General features: G+C 50.6%; 1 protein-coding gene across 1 annotated transcript in view; it reads left to right on the top strand.

Annotated features, from left to right (window-relative positions):
* The window catches only part of Ube2ql1 (ubiquitin-conjugating enzyme E2Q family-like 1), a 31203-nt gene extending 13246 nt beyond the window's left edge, over window positions 1-17957 (top strand). Inside the window, exon 2 of the mRNA XM_013013818.1 lies at window positions 16645-17957. Coding sequence (XP_012869272.1) covers window positions 16645-16776 — 132 coding nt within the window. The 3' untranslated portion in view covers window positions 16777-17957. The remainder of the gene's footprint in view (window positions 1-16644) is intronic.
* Window positions 17958-19514: the final 1557 nt, after the last annotated feature.

Below are 19514 nucleotides of genomic sequence, written 5' to 3' on the forward strand. Positions count from 1 at the left end.
CACACACAAGAATCCTAACCCTCAGAGCAGGTGACTTACACAAGTTCTTCCAAGAGAGAAGGTGATCAATAGGTGTCGTTTTTGTTCAAAGAACTACAATACTCATTGAAATAAGTGTATGAGAAAAGTCTGACCAAAGACTCAACATTGCGCTGGCATTCAACATCGGTTATATGAAGAGATTTGCCGTCATCACTGTTAGTGTTTCAGGCCGCATTCACATCCACTTGGTGCCAATATATCTATACTGGATACTTTCAGCCGACTCAGCATGGCCTCCCTTCCTCTTCTTCCCCTCGCTGCCCGTTAGCTCTGATTATCCTGCTGCGTCCCTGGCTGGTTTCTGATCGTCACCATGGCCACACAGTTGTGCAACTGAAGATTGACAGCTGGGCTCTTGCACGTTTTCAACTTTGGCCATGTCACAGTCTCATTCTAGGAGCAGTGTCGGAACATTTCTTGATTTTTCTTTGCTGAAAGGAAGTTACACAGGAGAGTATTTCTACTTTAAAAATTCACCCTTATGCTCTCCAAATGTCCTTCTATCCATTAGCCATTGTAGAAATGACTTCTTTGAGAATACCATATCCACTTGAAAACTCTTTGGCTACCACTTTGTTTTAATTTTTAAAAAAAAGAGTTTATAAATCAAACTATAAAACGTTGCAGAAGGTTGTGGACTCTCAAGTCTTTTGTGAGACATTAAAACTCACACAAAAAGAAAATGAGTTATTTCAATGTTATTGCATGAAAACTTAAGTTTGTTGTGCCTTGCTTTTCTAATACTTTCAGGAAAGGCCCTTTCTCTAGTAGGATTCACGACAAACGTATTTGGCCTATAGGAATTGTTGAAACCATTCCTTAGCAATGCCTGGGGTGCACATGTGATACAGCTTGTGGCTCCTCTACAGTGGAAGTCAGTCCATCCACACTCCCTCAGAGGCCCAGTCCTCTGAGACTGGCCTGGGATTCAGGCATCTGGTGGGATCCTGACAAAGCTCAGATAAGTAGAGTCAGTATTCACAGGCAGGGACTGGCCCACGCATAGTCGATCCTCTAGAACATATGTGCGATCTACGTTGATATTCTCATGCCTAGCGACATAGGCATTTCTCCTTGGTAGGCAACATATTAGTCTAATAATCTACTCTTTACCTGGAGTACACATGCTGTCTAAATCACACACACACACACACACACACACACAGAGCACACACAGAGGGTCTGTATGCTCCTTTGTTTAAGGCTCTGAAGCTCTGGGCCTTGACTAAGATTTCACATGACTGCTTTAAGTTTAAGTTTTAAGTTTACAATGCATTGTAGCATCAAGCAGAAACCATTCTACTCCACAGCTCAGCTGTGTTCCCACACTCACTCCTGTCTCTTTCTCTCCTGGCACACACCTTATTTTGCTGACATTTAATCTAGTCGGGAGCATTGCAGTCTCCCTATTTTAAGAGAAATTGTGAAGATCTTTAATCCTCACCTTGGGTCTGGCCGTGGACTCCAGCTCTGAGACCATGCAGAGGTCTCAGGGTCACTCTGGGTTTGCCCAGCTCTATCAGAGTCCCTGCAGATCAGAGCGTGCCCAGACCTCAGTTGTACCCTCTTTGTTAGGAGGCACAAACCTTGCAGGCAGGTGTGATTGCCCCTGCTGGGGACTGTGGCCAAAGAGACCCCCTTCAACCTGGTCAGGCCCTGTCCCGCACCATCTCTGCAGCTAGAAGCAGCTCAGGGCCTGCTCACTGGTGTTGGTCACTGTAAAAGACATATGCCACGTGCAACCCAAAACCCAAATGTGGGAGGAGGCCTATGAAGGACACCAAGTGGCTGCCCTAAGACCACAGGTCTGCCATGAGGAAGGGAGCAGGGACTGGACAAGCAGGTGCTGGAGTCCGTAATGGAGGTTGTCTGCAGAGGGAAACAGAGCCCAATTTGCATTTGGATTCAGAGCCTGCACAGCATGCAAGGTTTTCTGGAAGTCCAAGAGTGGGAGAGACACCGGTATGAGGAACAAGAGAGGCTGGAAGCGAGGAGGAGCGAGGGGAGCACCCTGGTTTGGGGGGCTTCCAGAGGTGGCATAACCGAACCCGACCATTACATAGCAAGAAGCGCCTGTAGACCTGCATCCCTTCCGTTCTACGTGGTGAGAATTTCCAAGGGCATCCTCTTCCGTGTGTCTCAGTTTGAAGTAGGAGTTGCCACATGTCCAGGTTTGAGTGACCTCTTTCTAGAGGCCAGTCACCCTGTGGGTCTGGACATCCAAGCTGGTCAGAAGACTTTGAAGAAGGAGAAGGCCCCCACCCCTCGCTTAGCATGGACTCGGGGCAGAGTGAGTCCGTCCATAGAGCAGTCTCCAGAGAACTCAGGGGAAACATCTGTCATTTATCATTAAATTAAGTCAGCAGGAAGGTTAAGAGAAACGTTCACTTCTCTGTTGCAAGGAAATGGTTCTGAGTTTTCCAGCTCCAAAACCTGTGAAAGACTGTTTTGTAAATGTCCAACAGCAAATGAATGACTAAACTGCCACACATTCATATAAGTGAATACTGCTCAGAATCGCATAACTTAGCAGAACTGGAAAAGTTCACAGTGACTAAAATCATTTGTAAACCAAGAGTTCGACGATGTTTATTGAGCTGTGACTGCATTCTTCATTTTCTCCCCATTCAAAGCAAATCTCTCCATTACACAGCGAGTTCTGCGAGTGGACAAAAGAGCTATTTTAGAAGTCTTAAAAATCCACATTAGACAAAATGCTCATTTAAGGTGGTCAGATGCTGTCTCACAAACAGAAAGAAAATGAGCAAACTTCGTTTCATTGTTAAGTATGTGTGTGTGCATAGACACACTCACACACACACAGGGTCGGTTTGCTCCTCTGTTTAATGCTCTGAAGGCTTTTATCAGCAATGGCTGGCTTGCCCAGCAGTGCGGAGGCCCTCGTCCATGTCTGGTTGCATCCCCAGTTACAAGAGCCTTGAATGGTAGGAGGGGACAGGATGACTCCTGGAGATTGGAGCTGTGGCACCTGGCAGCGGAAGGTATGGGAGGTGCGGCTGCAGGGCCACCTGTGCCCTGGGTTCCTCTGGTGGGTTCCATGGCACTTCCCCGGAAAGCCCCGGAAGGAAGCTAAGGGTCTTAATGACACAGAAGTAGGAATCCAGATGGATTCCTCAGGACCAAGGTGGCAGCTCTTTTCTGTTCTGGATGTTTTAACCCTTGCAGAGATGAGCATCCAGAGTTCTGAAGGGCCATGGATCTTGCTTGGAGAGGAGAAGCCTCACACAGATTGGACGTGAAAAGAAAGCCATCCTCACGCGCCCCTCCGACGCCTCATTCCAGAATCTGAGCACTCTTCCAACGTCCTGTGACGTCCTTTTCAGATCTCAGACACTCCCTCGTGATGGTTTTCACCTTGAAATTTCAGTTCCTAGCCAGGCAGACTTTAGACAGTGTTTTCCTAAGAGTGCTATAATTTCATAACAGAAATCCAGGAGAAGAGGACAAACATGGCTGCCAAGTCCCTCGACTCAGGAACTAACTTCTCAACCTTGATTTCCACCTCCTGCTACTTGTCAGCACAGAAGTTCTGCACTAGACTGCCTGTGTGGCCTCAGTGTCCCCGCTTCTCCTTCACTCCTGTCCTTGGCCTGTCCAGGGCTCTGAACCGTGCAGGAAGGCCGGACCACTGTCCCCACACACCGCTGATCCGGTGCTACGATAGTACAGCTTACCCTGTCATAGCAATGGCTAGCAACTACCCAGGACCACAAGTCCACCTCCTGTCTCCATGGGAACATTTCTCGAGGCTCACAGTGCATACCAGGGGGCACGAGCTCCCCCCTTTACTACCCCAAGGCCACAGCTTTCTGTTGCATCCTATTGATCTAGGTGCATCGCAGCATCCTGTGTCTCCTACAGCCTCTGCTTCCGTCTGCCCAGGCTCTGGCTAAGCAGCCTGGAGTCTTGGCTTCCATTCCCTGGGGTTCCTGTGCCCCTTCTGAGGAGCTGAGCCTTGTGTCCCCACCTGCTGCACTGGATGCCCCCAGAGGAACCACGTGGGCAGCAGCCTAGACCCTGGACTAGCTGGGACCTTGTGTGGACACTCGGCAAACGCTGCGGAGTGGAGCAGAGCGGGTGCCCTTCAGACCCAGCCAGCCCGTGACTCATCGCCAAAAGCCTGGGGTGGCGAGCGCCCACTGATTACAGGGTCGGGTGGACATTTTTAGCAACAGAGCCACACCGGATCAAAGGGCGTTCCCTGCCCCACACCCAGGACCAGCGCAGTGTGCTCCTGGTGCAGGGCACAGTCCACACCATCTGCGTGTTTTGTTTTTCTCTGAACATGGAATGTGTCCGTCCTGGTGTTCTCACAAACGGGCGTTGGCTGACGAGGTTTTGTTTGAGGGTGGACATGCGGGACCGCTGTGAGAAGGGCCTGCCAGGAAGGAGCCTGCTCGCAGGCCTCGGGCTGCTGAGACGTTAGCTTCTTTCCTCCCCCAAGAGTCTGCGTCCTGACCCATGGGGACGTTTCTCAAGCACAGTGCCTCTAGTACTTACTTTGCTGAGGAATCTAGGTGATGGGTGTTATCTAAAGAACTATATGATAGTTTGACTCCGAGTTTGGAACCACACCAGAAAACATTTAGTCACGGGTAATATTATTTACAGTCTGGCACCCTAGACAAAGCTTATCAGCAATCACTTTATTCCACCATTTTCCCTTTATATCCATTCTAACTGACTGACGGGATTTGTGCGTTCAGGGAACCCTGGATCATCCTCTCGGCAGCCTGCTCCCCAGCAGGCCTGCCAACGCTTGTCTCCATGGTGTTTGAACTCCATACATGGCAGGTATGGTTTGATTCCTCCACACCAGCAGAGCAGCCTGGGCCCAGGCCCCGTCTGCCATAGCATAGTTGCATGATGCTGTGCAACCTCCCTCTGTCTCCAAGATCAGCTGGGCACATGGCTCTCGAGGCCCGTTCCCACACTCAGTCACTGTGGCGGAGCGATGCATGATGTTAGGTGAGATTCTCACAAACTTCACACATATCAGAATCTACCAGGATATCATCAAATTAGGTCCTGAGTATATGCAGCTACACATATCTACATGTGTGTATATTTAATATGTATGTATGCATACATACAGAACACCACACATGTGTATACATCCGAGGAAATACAAGTATATGTATATATGCATACACATGCATACATAGAATATATGTTTACCTGAGACTATTTTGTGTGCTGGTACTGGGCCTTGAACTCAGGGCCTAGGCACAGTCATTTAGCTTTTTTGCTCAAAGCTGGAGCTCTACCACTTGAACCACAGCTCCACATCTAACTTTTTGATGGTTAATGGCAGATAAGAGTCTCACAGACTTTCCTGCCTGGTCTGGCTTCAAATCACAGTCTTCAGATCTCAGCCTCTTGAGTAGCCAGGATTACAGGCGTGAGCCACTGGTGACTTGCAAAATAACTTCTTATAAAATGAGAATACATTCAATAAGTATGTATTTTTGCTCAAGCAGCATACAAATAGATACACGCATCTGAAATTACAGATAATGTGTAATGTAGTTAAAATGGTACAGAGATGTTTGACTTCCTCTAAATGCACATAAGCCTAAAAGGCTACTCACTGAAGAAAGAATAGACTTTCTCTGTGGTTGCCAACTTTGATCTGCCTTAATGATAGCAATTAAAAATCAGAGGAGATGGCTCTCATTTAGTTCATATAAGGAATACTATTGAGTTGGAACCCAGCGAGTGTAGACACAGGAGGGTTTTTGTGACAGGGTTCTGAATACAATGCTGCATTGTATGCTGAATTTCAGACTAGGAGCACAAATAGTGAAATCACCTGTGTCCAGTAGCCAGCCTGCTGTTCTCAGGGTGAGCCATCACCGAACGTAGAACTCCTCCAAAGACTCAGTTATTTAGAAGACAGACTATGCTATTTTGTCCTTGACTTCTAAATGAATGATGGAGCCTTAGAAGACCCGTCTTTCCCATGGGACCATTCTGGGAAGTGCCTTTGTCTTTGTCTAGCTAGGCCCCTGCTGTCCATGACTGCAGGGAGCCAATTACACAACTATATTCTAGCTATCTTTATTGCTATTTTACTGTTGTCCGCCATGAGTCTCAGCGCTTTGATATTCCATGAAGAGGTGGGAAAGGTGAAGACAGAGGGAGACTGGAAAGGACTAGAATGGAACATGTGAGGTGTTCTAATGTCTACAGCTCTTACCAGCTTCCCGAGATGACAATCTGTACGTTACGAGAGGCCAAAGTCTACTGTGTCTGAGTTCTTTTGCTCAAGACTGGTGCTCTACCACCTGAGCCACAGCTTCACTTTCTGCTTTTTGTGATTAACTGTAAATAAGAGTCCCAAGTGCTTTTCTGCCCTGGCTGGTTTTGAGCCTTAATCCTCAGATCTCAACCTCTCCTCCTGAGAAGCTAGGATTACAGGCAAGCCTGTGTCTCTTTTCAGAACACAAACACCGTCAACTCAAGTTCCTCAGAAATAGCTAGACCTTTCTGATTTTCTATGTGCACCATGCCACTGTCACCAACAAATAATGAACACAATACTGCACCTCAGTGATGCCAGAAAGCCCTCAGTAACCACAGGCAGACAGAACCAGAGCACACACAACTGGCTAATTTGCCCTGTCAAAGATGAGGATCAAATACGGGTGATTTTTGTTATCTTCGAATCCTAATACAAGCCTATGTAAACATCACAATAACAAAGCCACGAGAACTAATGCCTTGGGCAAATGTACAGAATACACGTGGGGTTAATGTTTCCTTTTTGAGGGAAAGACCAGTTTTTTTTATTTTTTATTTGTGAACATACTGTACAGAGGGGTTACAATTACATGAGCAAGATAATGCGTACATTTCTTACCAAGCATTGCAGCCTCCTCCTTTGGTTTACCCTTCACATCCCGGAAAGACCAGTTTTGATGGCTTACCCTTTAGCTCCTTTTGACATCTAATTTAGCACTGTTGACAGCAGACCTCCATGAGATTACTGGATACAAATTTAACATGTTCACAAGTGATTTGTGTGAGACTGAACAAGTTTACTTTGAAACCAAACCCAGTTTTCTGAAGACGTGTGGTCAGACCTCCTGTGGGATGGAGTTTGGAGACTCCAGGGTGGAGAGGTCTCCAGCCCCTGCATGGAGTGGCCAATGGGATAGTCCAGAGTTGGTGCCACCAGAGTCAGTGATGTTCTAGAAGGTGCAGCACAGAGCCTGTGTTCCGGAAGGTAACTCATGAGGACCACAAGCCTGACACGGACACCTGGAGATGTGATTCCACTGCCCAGTAAGGATGGTGAGTCCTGGATCGTGAGGAGATTCTGAAAGATTCCAAGAGCCAGCAGTGATCTCTTATTTCGGGTGAAAGTATGGTCAGCATCCCAGGCGAAGACTGAGCTGGTGAAAGATTCTCTTACCAGAGGAATTACTACACACACACACACACACACACACACACACACACACACACACATTCTCCACTTACTCATTTCTAAAGCTCCAAATGTGTTTACTTCCTAGGTAAGCATTAGCCCAGTTATCATGTTTGAAATGCTCTGGGGGGAGGAGGGCGGGGAGAGACACATTTGGGGAAATAGAGACATGTGTTCCATACTTTGGAAATCTAGCAGTAGCATAGAAGCCCGTGGGGTTCATTGTCCATTGCTCTGTAAGCTCGCTTGAGCACACAAGGGATTCTGGGTCTGAAGCGTGCGAGGCGGGAAGAATGAGGGGAGATGTCATCGTGTGAGGTTTCACTGCGGCAGGAAATGAGCAGCGATCATGAGTACAGACTGGGGAACCTAACTGCCAGGCCAGGTCCCGGCACCAGCCCTCACCGCCTGAATGAGGCTATGAGGATTCAAAGTTGCTTGTTTCAGAGCTAGGGACATGAATCAAGCGGTAGACACCCTGCCTGGCAAAGGTGAGGCCCTGAGTTTAAACCCCAATACTGAAAAAAAATGTCCATTTATTAGGGGGCCAGGCATGGTGGCTCACACTTGCAATGCTCACTACTCACTAGGCTAATGTCTGAGCATCACAGTTTGAAGCCAGCTCGGGAAGACAAATCCATGAGACCCTTACCTCCCAAGTAACCAGCAAAAATCCAGAAGTGGAGGTGTGGTTCAAATGGTAAAGCTCCTGTACTGAGTGAAAAAGGTAAGAAAGAGCATGAGGCCTGAGTTAAAGCCACGGTTCTGGCACAAAAAAATGAAATACATAGTATTGAAACTTCACAATGATGCTCAGAAGAGCCACTGAGTTGTTTTCTCTAAGTCTTATTCAAAGACAAAAGACTGTGGCTATAGCCTCAGAGAAATGACAGGACGAATCAGGACGTTTTCCCCGGTAGTGTCCCCAAGGATGGAGCCGTCCCAGCCTCTTGCAGAGAAGCTATCTTTCATGGGGTCAAGTCAAAGCCAATTCCCGACTTTTTCAACCCGCAACTCGAAACTGGAGCTCGGCATCAACTTCCGTGTTTAATGCGGTCTTCAGATTGCTGTACGGTAACCACACACTGTGTTTTCCATGAAGGCACCCATTTTGTTTCAGCAACACTGACTAAGCTGTTTCCTTGCAGACACAGAAAAAGCGCGCGCTGGGTTCCTTTCCAGTAGAACTTGGATGGTTGGGGTTAACGCCGCACGTTGAGGGGGTGCTGACATTGTTTCGTCCTCCCTCGTTACTTACAGCAGTTTGCAGTTATTTCAGGGTTCGCTCGTGTGCTCGGGGCTCCAAGTGCTCTGAATGTGACTGGACACCGGCAAGAACAAAGCAGGTGGGAAGACAGTGGGGAAGGGGAAGCAGGCCGTGACCGAGGGGTAGAAGCGCAGTGAAACCCAGTCACACGTGGGTCATGGGCAGGATGCTCTGGCTGGTGCTGGGTGAGTCCTGATGTGCCAGCCCTGTGGAAGCCAGCTGCCCTGACCCTGTGGAGAGAGCTGTCAGCCCCTGAGACGTGCAGATGTGCCCGCTTGGCTGCTGGGCCCACTGCAGAGCCCACCAGGAAGCAGGCTTTAGAACGCATGCTGTGTCTTCAAGGGCGTGAAAGCACCCGTGTACAGGGGTCACACCCACTACCAGGGCTCCTAGAAATGGTGTGGGGCGCGGACAGCCTCGTGGGGAGGAGAGGGGTGTGGCCTCCTGGTGCCTCCTCCCCCTTGCAGCGGGGTGGGGGGGCTCTGATGGTGGGAAGGGGGGGGCGCCATCTTTGCCTTCCCTCTGCACCTACAGCCTGGCGCCACATTAGCACCTCATTAGCAACCTCGGCACCAGCAGTCAGAATGCTGTTGTCAGGGTAAACTGCACCCAGTGTACTTCCAGGTTGTTTTCTGATTGGTTGACTGGTTGGGTGTTTTTGTCCTGTTTTAGGGGGGGTTTTTGGGGGGAGTGGAGTTTGTCTTCTGAGATGTTTTTCAGCACATAAGTTGTCCCAGAGAGAGGAACGTTCCCCGTTTAAGAAGGCATGGGAGGTTGCTGTCCGGGTCACTGCGTGACGGTGCACTCAGTAAGCAGCCCTGCAAGGGCAGTGCTGGCTTGCTCAGTGGAGGAGCAGCCCAGGAGAGCCTGGCGGCTGCGGGAAGGCCAGAGCAGCTGGCTAGGCATGGGTGCGAGTGCTGCGGGCAGCAGGCTGCTCCGCAGAGGCATAGACCTCTCCGCAACACCGCGTGTTTCCTCTGACTGACGTCACCTTCCATCCAATGGTGGGGAATTCATTTCCACAGCAGGAACATGTAGTTGAGCTTCATAAATGAAATCTGCGATTGTCTTTGTGGGACGTCAATCAGAAATCAATAATGGTTTGGCACTGATAGTGGTTTCCCATTAACAAGGGCAGGAATGGGCCCTTCTTGGTCAGAAGAGAGGTAGAAATGGTCCCTTCTCCTTGGATGTCACAAACCCAAGCTCCAGAGACTCACAAATCCCACCCTTAGCCCTGGAACTAGCACCCCGCATCAGTACTGAGGGTCCGTGGACCAGTACCCAGCATCATTAGTACTGAAGGTCCTTGGTCACACAAGCTACCCCACCTCCTAGATGTTCGACGATCGAGGGCTGGGAGTAGGTGTGTCAGGGAGATCCTCTGAACCCCTCCCTGTGTGAGCCACCCACAGCCCCCAGAGCGGGCATTCAGCCTGTGATACTACCCCATTCTGACCCAGCACCTGACCACGTTCGCTCAGACAGACTGGCATCTGCTCTCATTCACAAGCTCTGCGGAGACACGCCGAACCCCAGCGTGAGTTCCATCTGCACTGTCTACCTCCTGAAAGAACGTCAGACCCCACACACACCCTGCTTGTCCCCAGCAGCCGCCGGAGCAGACGCAGGGAGCTGCAGTTCTGCCACGCGTGGACGTGCCCTCGAGCAGACGCGTGTATCTGCCTGGGCATTCCTCGTGAAGCAGAAGAGTAAGAAATTAAGGGACATAAACGATGTATGTCGATGCCCACTGCTGTGTGTCTGCAACAAAACCAGACGGTCCTAGAAAGCAATATGTGTTTTATACAGTCTATACGCAAATCGAAACACTTGCACACGTGAGGTCCTTAGGAAACATGGAAACCTTCCAGGGACTAGATTCCCATTTGCTTTGTTCATTGGCGGCTGCTCTGGGCGGGGCTGGGCGGGGCCTCTCTCGAGGAGGGCTTTTCCACCCAGCTGCCTGGCCTGGCCTTGGTGCAGCCCTCTGCCATTCTGGAACACTGGGAGAGCATCAGGCGGGATCGCAGTGTCCTGTGCCTAAATCCAAGCCTCCAGTCACTTGGGGACAGCGTGGCGTCAGGGACTCGTGCTCAGGCGGGTGACTGCAGGCTGCCAATGGCAGAGTGGTTCCTCCAAACAGGAGTTTGGTGGAAGTCGCAAAGAACTGTGGAGCAAAGGCTGTGAGGCCCCGAGAGGAAGGCGTGGAGTCTGTTCCTTTTCAAAGCGTGTTCTGAGGTGAAGGGAAACGTCAGTCACCCAGGGTAGACTGCCAGTGTGGGAAAAGTGTGGATTTGGACTCTGAGCCAAGAGGTTAGACTGACAAGGCAGACGCCATCCATCCTGCACGTGACTCAGAGGGTCGCCGCAGACATGGTGTCTCCAAGTGAGAGGCCCCGGGAGAGACAGCGGGCGCTGGGCAGTGGCTGGAGCCAAGGCCTCGGAGAAACCACTCGCAGTCAATGCAGAGGTACGAAAAAGGTCTGCCTCCTCCGGGCAGTCTGCCGATCACCACAGGGAACGGATGTGTGAAGATGTTGCCAGAACATTCTATGTGGACAGCTAGACTTGGTTCTGAAGGAGAAAACATGGAGGAGTCGCTGTTTTGTACGTGTTTTCGCTTTGAAAATAGAACGTGCAGTGCTTGGCATAGCCCAGGGGAAGCCGCTTCCTTCACGTGGGGAGCCGGCGGTGGGAAGGCCGGGCTACCACGGCCAGTTACCTCAGACCGGGAGCTGCCCCGGGGGAGAGGACCCGCACCCTGGACCTGTGCAGAGGTCACAGGCCGCGGTGGGCAGGCCTGTGGCTTGATGACCAAGGCCCCTGACAGGTTTGAGGCTTAGATAAAGGCTGGGAACTCCGCCTTGAACTTTGGCCTGAGGAGGTGTGGGGCCACAGCTGACTGAATTCACCGTTGTTATCCAATTTGCCCTCTCTCTTATCTTATCAAGGATTCTTCTCTGCCCTTGTGCGAGCTGCCTGACTTGGGAGTATGTCCCAAGCCACAGATCCCTTTTCCGGAATCCTGGCTTGGGGCCCGTCACTAGCTGCGTGACTTCAAGCCTTCTGGTGATCTCTCTGTGTCTCAGGGCAGGTGGAAGTTGAGGCCCTGTGGTGAGAACTGCTGGTGTATTGTACAGGAAGATTTGGGGGAGGACTTTTCCAGATGTTCCCGTCTACCTTGAGCATGTGCCTGTCTTGCTGTCCACCACGGCCCATGCTAACTCAGCCTCCTGCAGTCTGGCCACTTGAACCAAAGTGCAGTAGTGAACTTCTAAAAAGCAACTCTAGCCAGGCACTGGCGGCTCACACCTGTAATCCTAGCTGCTCGGGAGGCTGAGGTCTGAGGATCTCAATTCAAGGCAACCCTGGGCAGGAAAAGTCCATGAGACTCTTACCTCTAGTAAACTACTCAGAAAAAGCTGGAAGTGGCGCTGTGGCTCAAGTGGTAGAGCGCTGGCTTTGAGCACAAAGAGGCTCAGGGACAGCACCCAGGCCCTGCGTTCAAGACCCAGGACTAGCACAGAAAATTTAAAAAGCAACTTTAAAATGATCATCTGATCTCGTTTACATTTGTTAGCAAAAAGTTCCTTTTTCTGTGCTTGCTTCCTCCCAGAAAAGACCATCTGTTTCATAGCAGATTCGACAGTCGCTAGAACTTTCTTTAGACTGTTGCAGGCAGCCATGCTTGTGTTTGTGAGCATCTGTGAACTGTGCCTTTGGTGCTGCTGGAGCTGGAGGCTTCTCCTGAAAGCTCCTCAGTTAAGCTTTGTTTGCTGACCTTGTCAACTTTCACACAAAACTGCTCCTGCCTTCGTTCAGCCTGAGACGCAAGACGCGAGACTTGAGTATTGCTGAATAATTGGGAACATACTTTAAAGACTATAGCAGAGAATCTTGATCTGTAAGATTTTTCTATGGAAGTTCTAGAATTTTCTAGAAAGGAAACATTTCCTCGTGAGCAGAGTGACTTTGCATAGTAGACAAGACTTTCCTGCTTTGTCCTCATGAGAGTGGATTTCCTACCAAAGCTGATGTGTGCTGCTTCCTGCCGTTGGGGAGAGACTGAAGTCGGTTACATTCATTCATCCACTCACACACTCATTCATAAACTCATTTGATGAACTGAAGCCTTCACTTGCCAGGCCAGGGAGACCCCTGCCTCTGACTCTCCCGGTAACCTCAGCCGTCCACTCGACCAGCTGGGGGGAGGGGGGGCTGCTTAGCCTCTGGGGATTCCAGGAAGAACCCTTCGGACTTGTTCATGGCCAAGATGTATTTTTTTTAAAAGACCTAGATGGTTTTTAATTAGTGATTTAGTGATTTCTTTCCACCATTGCTTTTATTATTAAGTAGTTGTACAATGGGTGACAATTCCATGCGTCAGGTTGTGAGCACAGTGCCCCCTTTCCTTTGTTCTCTCCTGTCTTCCCCCTCCCAGACCTGCCCTCAAGTTACATAGTTCATTTTTGTACATAATGTACATTGAGTATACTGACTACATTTGCTCACACTTCCTGCATTCCTGTGCTCACCCCATGGTCCACTGCCCCAAAAACATGTGTCCACTTCCTGGTGTTAGTTGTTCAGGAGTGCACCCCTCAGTATCCCAGTAAATCTCAGTTAAAACTGTGTCTCAGTATCTCAGGAAACGGCGTCCAGCCCTGCATGTGTGTGGGTAAATGCATGGAGCCCTGTACATGTTATCATGTCTAGCTGTATTTCAGATCTAGCTTCCACATATGGGAGAAAACCTACGCTGTTTGTCTCTCTGAGCCTGCTAGGTTTGTTGTTGTTATTATGATTCTTCAGAGATCGCTGGAAAAACAAGGACAGGAAGAATTTGTAAAGTTCAGGGATTACCTACGTAATCCCCACACTTGTGGAGTAACTGTTCTCCCTGGGGCTTACCCCAGGTGCTATCAGAAATGGCATGTGTCCCACTTCCCTGTGTCCTGGCCAATCTGCCTCCCCCCCTCCCCCCCACCCTCACCCTCCTACCCCCCTCCCACCCCCCCACCTCCCCCGGCCAATCTTCAGCACTGATTGCTGCAGGCTGGAGGCCAGAGGCCGGGCATAAAGTCCATCCAGGTAGAAGCCCTCCCCACAGAGCTCATAATTCTCCAGTCTTACCCATGGTCTCACTCTCTCCAGTCAGCGGAAAGCCACCTTCTACGTCACCTGGACTCTGGTCGGATGTCATTCTGAGGAGCACTTACAGTTTTGTTAGGCAGGGGCTGGCCTAGAAGCCGCATGCCCCGTGTCAGGGGCTAGATGAGCTGGTTAGGTTGGGTTGTGGTGTGCCCGGTACCTGGCTCAGGGACAGATCACAGGTATCCTCAGCTCCGGTGGTGACACAAAGCTCTTGCAGTGGGTGACAGATTGTCACATCTGTGTCTTTTCGCATTAAGCACAAGTAGTGACTGTCGAGAAGAAATGAGTTATCTAAAGGAAATATTTCAGACTAGCCTCTAATTGTTTGCTGGATGGAAACAGAAGGAGGAAGTTGCTAGGAAAATAAGGAAACTGGTTTGTAATTCGTTGTGTGTGTTCAACATGCTCAGTGTTCACAAGCTCACTTCCTTACACTGGCCGTGCTGCCCCACACATCAATCCCCGAAAGTCCAAATCTGGAGGCCCTGTACCCTAGAAGGAAGGAGGTGGTGCCCCAGCCACACCTTCCGTGGGAGTGGCACTGTGGGGTTCTCCAGCAAGAACCGGACCGTGCGTTTCCCTTGGGACCTGCAGTGGCCAATCAGAGGAGGGGGGACCTCTCTGAAAAGCATCTGTTGAGAGCAAGTGTGGGTGGACGGCTGGGGCTGAGGGCTCTCATTGACAGCTGAGTCTCGGGAAAGTGGGGCTGGCCAGCATCTAGCAGGCTCTGTCTTCTGCCAGTTGAATTGACTCTGCCCTGACCTCCAAGTTCATGATGCCTCAAGGGAAGAGAGGGCCACAAAGGGCAGTTTGTTTCACTGGGGTGGTGTTTGTTATTTCTTGTAACAATTGGGACATTCACAAAGATCAGGCAAAGTGAAGATTTCTGTGAGCCTGCATTTGTCTTTCAATCAGAATTCTCAAATCGTACCATAAATCTTCAGTATTGTCAACAAGAATAACAGAGATGGTTAAAATATGCATTTTTTTCAAAAACATGGCCTTTGGTAGCTACTCTCAATGGATGTCTAAATCGATGGCCAGTGCCTGCTGCAGATACCTTTGCTCAGTCCAGCGACTTAGCTTTAGACACTGCTCTCAGCCAAGACTGCGATGATGGAGGTACTGGCTCCTGGTGCTCCCCTTCCATCTCGCATAACTACACCACATCACCAGAGTACCCAGTTATAATAGAAATGGGTATTGGGGCTGGGAAGGTGGCTCAGTGGTAGAGCGCTTGCCTTGCATGCATGAGGCCTTGGGTTCGATTCCTCAGCACCACATAAACAGAAAAAGCAGGAAGTGGCGCTGTGGCTCCAGTGGTAGAGCGCTAGCCTTGAGCTGAAGAGCTGAGGGACAGCGCCCAGGCCCAGAGTTCAGGCCCCACAACCGGACCCAAAAAATAAATGAATAAAAATAAAAACAGGGAGCATAACCTGGAGAGATGTGGGCACGTTTCTAGAGGTCAGTACATGGCCACTTCTTGTCTTTTCTCCCTGTGAGCAGCTCATAAACACAGTCGCCTTTAGAAAGGCTATCGCAGAGCCAAATACCAGCTGAGATCAGGAGGATCATGGTTCAGGCCAGGCCTGGGAGGAACAAGTTCAAGAAACTGTCCCCAACAGAAAGAGCCTGGCATGGTGGCACATCTCAATCGCGACAGGGAGCTTGAAACAGGTGGATTGCAGTGCAGGCAGGAAGTGAGACCCTATCTGAAAAACAGCACAGAAAAGGGCTGGAGGCATCGCCCAGTGCTGGCCTGACCTCCTAGCAAGAGCAAGCCCTGACTTCACCCTTAGTGCCACAAGAAAAAAAAAAAAAGGAAAAGGGGGGGGGGAGAGGAGAGCAGGCTAGAAGGAAATCACTGTGCGCTCTTCCTCAACTTCCACCTCTCCCGCTAGGAGACACTCTCACGCCCACAGGTGAGAAGACAAGTATTGGAAGAGAAGCAGAATCCATGCCCAGATTGCCAGTGCTGGCTGCTCTTTGCTGCTGGTTCGGAAGCCAGGCCAGCTTCTCCCACTGTGGGCTGGTGGCCACTCCCTGACGATGCCTGTCCCCAGCTACTCCTCCTGTGGTGGGAGGTTTGGTTCTCACTAAGGTACAGGGCTGGCACCATGGCCGCCGTAGCATACACCAGTCCCGCTCAGCCTCCAAGAGTACGGGGTCCACGAAACGGCTGTGAACTGAGGTGTGTTACAGGCGCTCACTAATCGCTCCCAGGCTTGGCTTGGCTTTATCTAAGCCTTGCACACTTTAGATAAATGTATTGATCCCTGCTGCTCTAAAAGAGATCTTAGAAGTTGAACGGTATTGGGTGGAGGAACTCCCTCTCTCACTGAGGAAATCCGGAGGCTGTGTGGCCCCAGGGAGAGCCCGCTGGCTGGGGGTCAGTGGTCTTTTCCTTGAGCTGAGCTTGCCCTGGTTGCCTCCGAGCAGGGCAGAGCCCATCCTCCAGCCACACAGAACGAGCAAGTTCAGATCAAGCCGAGGCTGTGGGTTTGGAAGAGGGCCTCGGAACCCTGTAGGTTTGCTAGCCCCTGGCTCCTCCAGATACTCTGTCCCAGGGCTGCTGCGTCCTCTGTTGTCTTTTCCTTGATGGTGGCCAACACCACCCTGGGCAGACATCAGAAACGCCCACCCTGTTAGGTGTCTGACACACTCACGGTGGAGGCCAGGATCACTGCTAACCGTGTAACCTGGGCTCTCCTCTCCTCTCACACAGGGACGGATCTGCAGAAAAGCCGGCAAGTCAAAAAAATCCTTCAGTCGCAAGGAAGCCGAAGCTACCTTTAAGAGTTTGGTGAAGACTCACGAAAAATACGGCTGGGTCACCCCGCCCGTGTCCGATGGCTGAGGAGCCCCCAGCCTGCCGGCGAGCCGCCCGTCCACACATCCACGCCCAGCCACCTCCATGCCGCTCACCCTCCATCCTTTTCTACTCCAGCCAGAACTGCGTCCTGAATGCAAAGGACACCTTTAAGTTATTTATGAACCGATGTGTTTACAGAGAGAACGGGTCCGGATTGGATTTCCATGATAAGTGATCGATCATCTCTAGAACAGGTGTGGCCAGGGTGCGGTTCCCAGCCGCCGGCCCTCCCCCCACCCTGCCCCGTTGCCCTTAGCTTCTCTCCACGACAGCAGCTCCAGTGAGTCGGCGGGAATCTCACAACCCCTGCTTGCTCCATCGCCATGCCCTGGCGCCGTCCAGCTCTCCTGGGAGCGCTGTGCATCCTGGGCACCGCTGGTGCCCATGTGCTGTGCTCGGTGTCTGTTTCTCTTCCTGGCAGGTCAACGTCACTTGAAGACATGTCTTTCTTCCCGTGGCCTGGAGTCTGCTAGGATGACATTTAGACTTCATTTGTGCTCTGCACTTTGGCTCGTGAAAACTCAGATCTAACATTGCCAGACCCTAGCGATTTCAAATTGACAACTGCCCGCTCGGTCAAACCGTGCTCTCTCGTGCTGATTTTGTGGTGTGCTGCTGTCCTCAGCTAAATCAGTGCCATTCGATGAGATTCGGGGGGTGCAGAGGCCCCAGGGGTGGTGGGGGGGGACAGGATGTCCCCACGGGATCAGAGGAGAAAGAACTTCAGAGAGTAGGAAATGATCCCACGATGGCGCGTTTGTGTCCCTGCCTTCTCTCAACCATCCAAAGCAAAAGACAATTTCCCATTCACTGCGGTCATCTGACTCATCTTATCACCTGTGCTTCGTGACAGGGAACACCAGAACTGCCAAGGACACCAAGTGACCCTGCGAGGATTTGCATGACCGGGTCTGTTTCTTCACCCAGTAGTCTCTTGTGTGCCCCGAGGTCGAGATATGAGCACCCTCACTGTGTACAATTCCTGTTATTTAATCTCTCCACTGTGTCATTTTTCTCTTCTGTTAAGTTACCTAGACCTTTCTGAGAAACTCCATGAAATGAGGAAATGCTGTTTATAATAACATACAGAAAGAGGTAAAATGTTCATTCCAAGTGGAAAAAAAATCTTATTGGACACATTTTAAATAAAATCATGCATACCTGACGCATTGCCTCGAGCATCCAATCATTGTGGGCTGGCCTTGCACCAAAAGTAGTTCCTCGGTTTTATAGAATTTTAATATTGAAAACACTGCAGCCCTCATCCATGGGCTTCTGCAGCCGCATTCCACGGGCAGGAAATGAGCCAGGCACCCAAGATCTTTGCAAAAATCCAGTTGATTAAAATGATCAGCGACGCTGCCGGAAAGCCGACGAGAATCTGCCTGGATGCACGAAGGGTAGACAGCCAAACTCAGAGGTGGCCAGTGGGGAAGGAAGAGCGGGCTTTCTGCCCACCCATGTACCGTTCCCTGGGCAGGGTGGACTCCTACTTGTTCTGGGGTTCATAGCAGCCCCAGCTCAGCTCCTCCCAGTGTGGCTGGAGATCTCCCAAATCGCCCCTTCCTTGATTTCTTATCACTTTCTCGTTTGACCCAGATACACAATGCAGTTGTTGGCTAGGACAGTGGGCTGACGGCGCCTGGCTGGCCGACTCAGGTTCCCTGTAAGCAATGTGAGGCAGGAAACCCAAGGACTGTGCGCTTGCGGCACGCATTCATCTGATCCCCGAGGTGGAATTCCCCGCTCCAGAAGCTGGCCCTCCGCACATGGTCTTTGGACCCCAGAGTTGGTGGTGGTCATAGAATTTCTTCAACTGTGGCATTGAGGGCACAGGGCAGAAGCTCTTCCTAGAGACAAGCTGGAGCATTCCTCGTCTACTATGAAATTGAAATCTTTTAGGGAAAACGTACCCAAAGCAGAATCACTGCATTATTTGTTCATTGGCTGAGTGAAGAACCTGTTTGGGGATGGTTTGCCCAAGAGGGACCGCCAGAAGACCTGGTGTCTGTCACTTGAATGTGACGGTGACCGTCCACAGCCACCTGGCCCAGTTCCAGGCTTTCCTTGCACCTGGAATTCGATTCATTTTGCATGACATTTCCATTAGGATTGCTAGAAACTTATGGAAGTAATCACATTTTTAGCACAAAAAGTAGCTTTTCCCCCACTTAAATAGCTAAGAATTCCAAATTTAGAAGCAGTAGGAAATGCTTTAGAACAGGATTCTCTCCAACCCATGCCCCCTCTCTGACAGTCCCATACATGGCAGTCCCATATAAGCTGGCCATCAATGCACCCCACGTCCACTGCCCCTGGTCCTGATGGTCACATCCTGGTGTCCACACTTTGGCCATTAACCTCTTCCACCCCAGAGAAGTAGATGCTCACTGTGGAGCCCAGGGTGAAAAGAGGCTGGCTCCCAGGCTGGCCGGTGGCCTGAGCTTACACTGGCTAAGAAATCTGTCACTCCTGAGAGACAACGAGCCGAAGCTGACAGGGGTACCACAGCTCACGGTCACCATCTCCACTCAGAATTCGAACCAAGCCATGGGCCACAGAGCCAAAGGGACAAAAATTGCAAATCCGTTGCCTCTCCCCATGCAAAATCTGCAGCCTTGCCGACTAACCAGCTTTGCTCTGGGTGTCTTAGCCTGTGGCAGCTAACTTTCAGAAGATTGAGAATGATGTCTGAAGACCCCATCACGGCCCTCAGTCTCACC

Source organism: Dipodomys ordii, unplaced genomic scaffold (genome assembly GCF_000151885.1).
Source record: "Dipodomys ordii isolate 6190 unplaced genomic scaffold, Dord_2.0 Scaffold21, whole genome shotgun sequence".
Classification (NCBI taxonomy): domain Eukaryota; kingdom Metazoa; phylum Chordata; class Mammalia; order Rodentia; family Heteromyidae; genus Dipodomys; species Dipodomys ordii.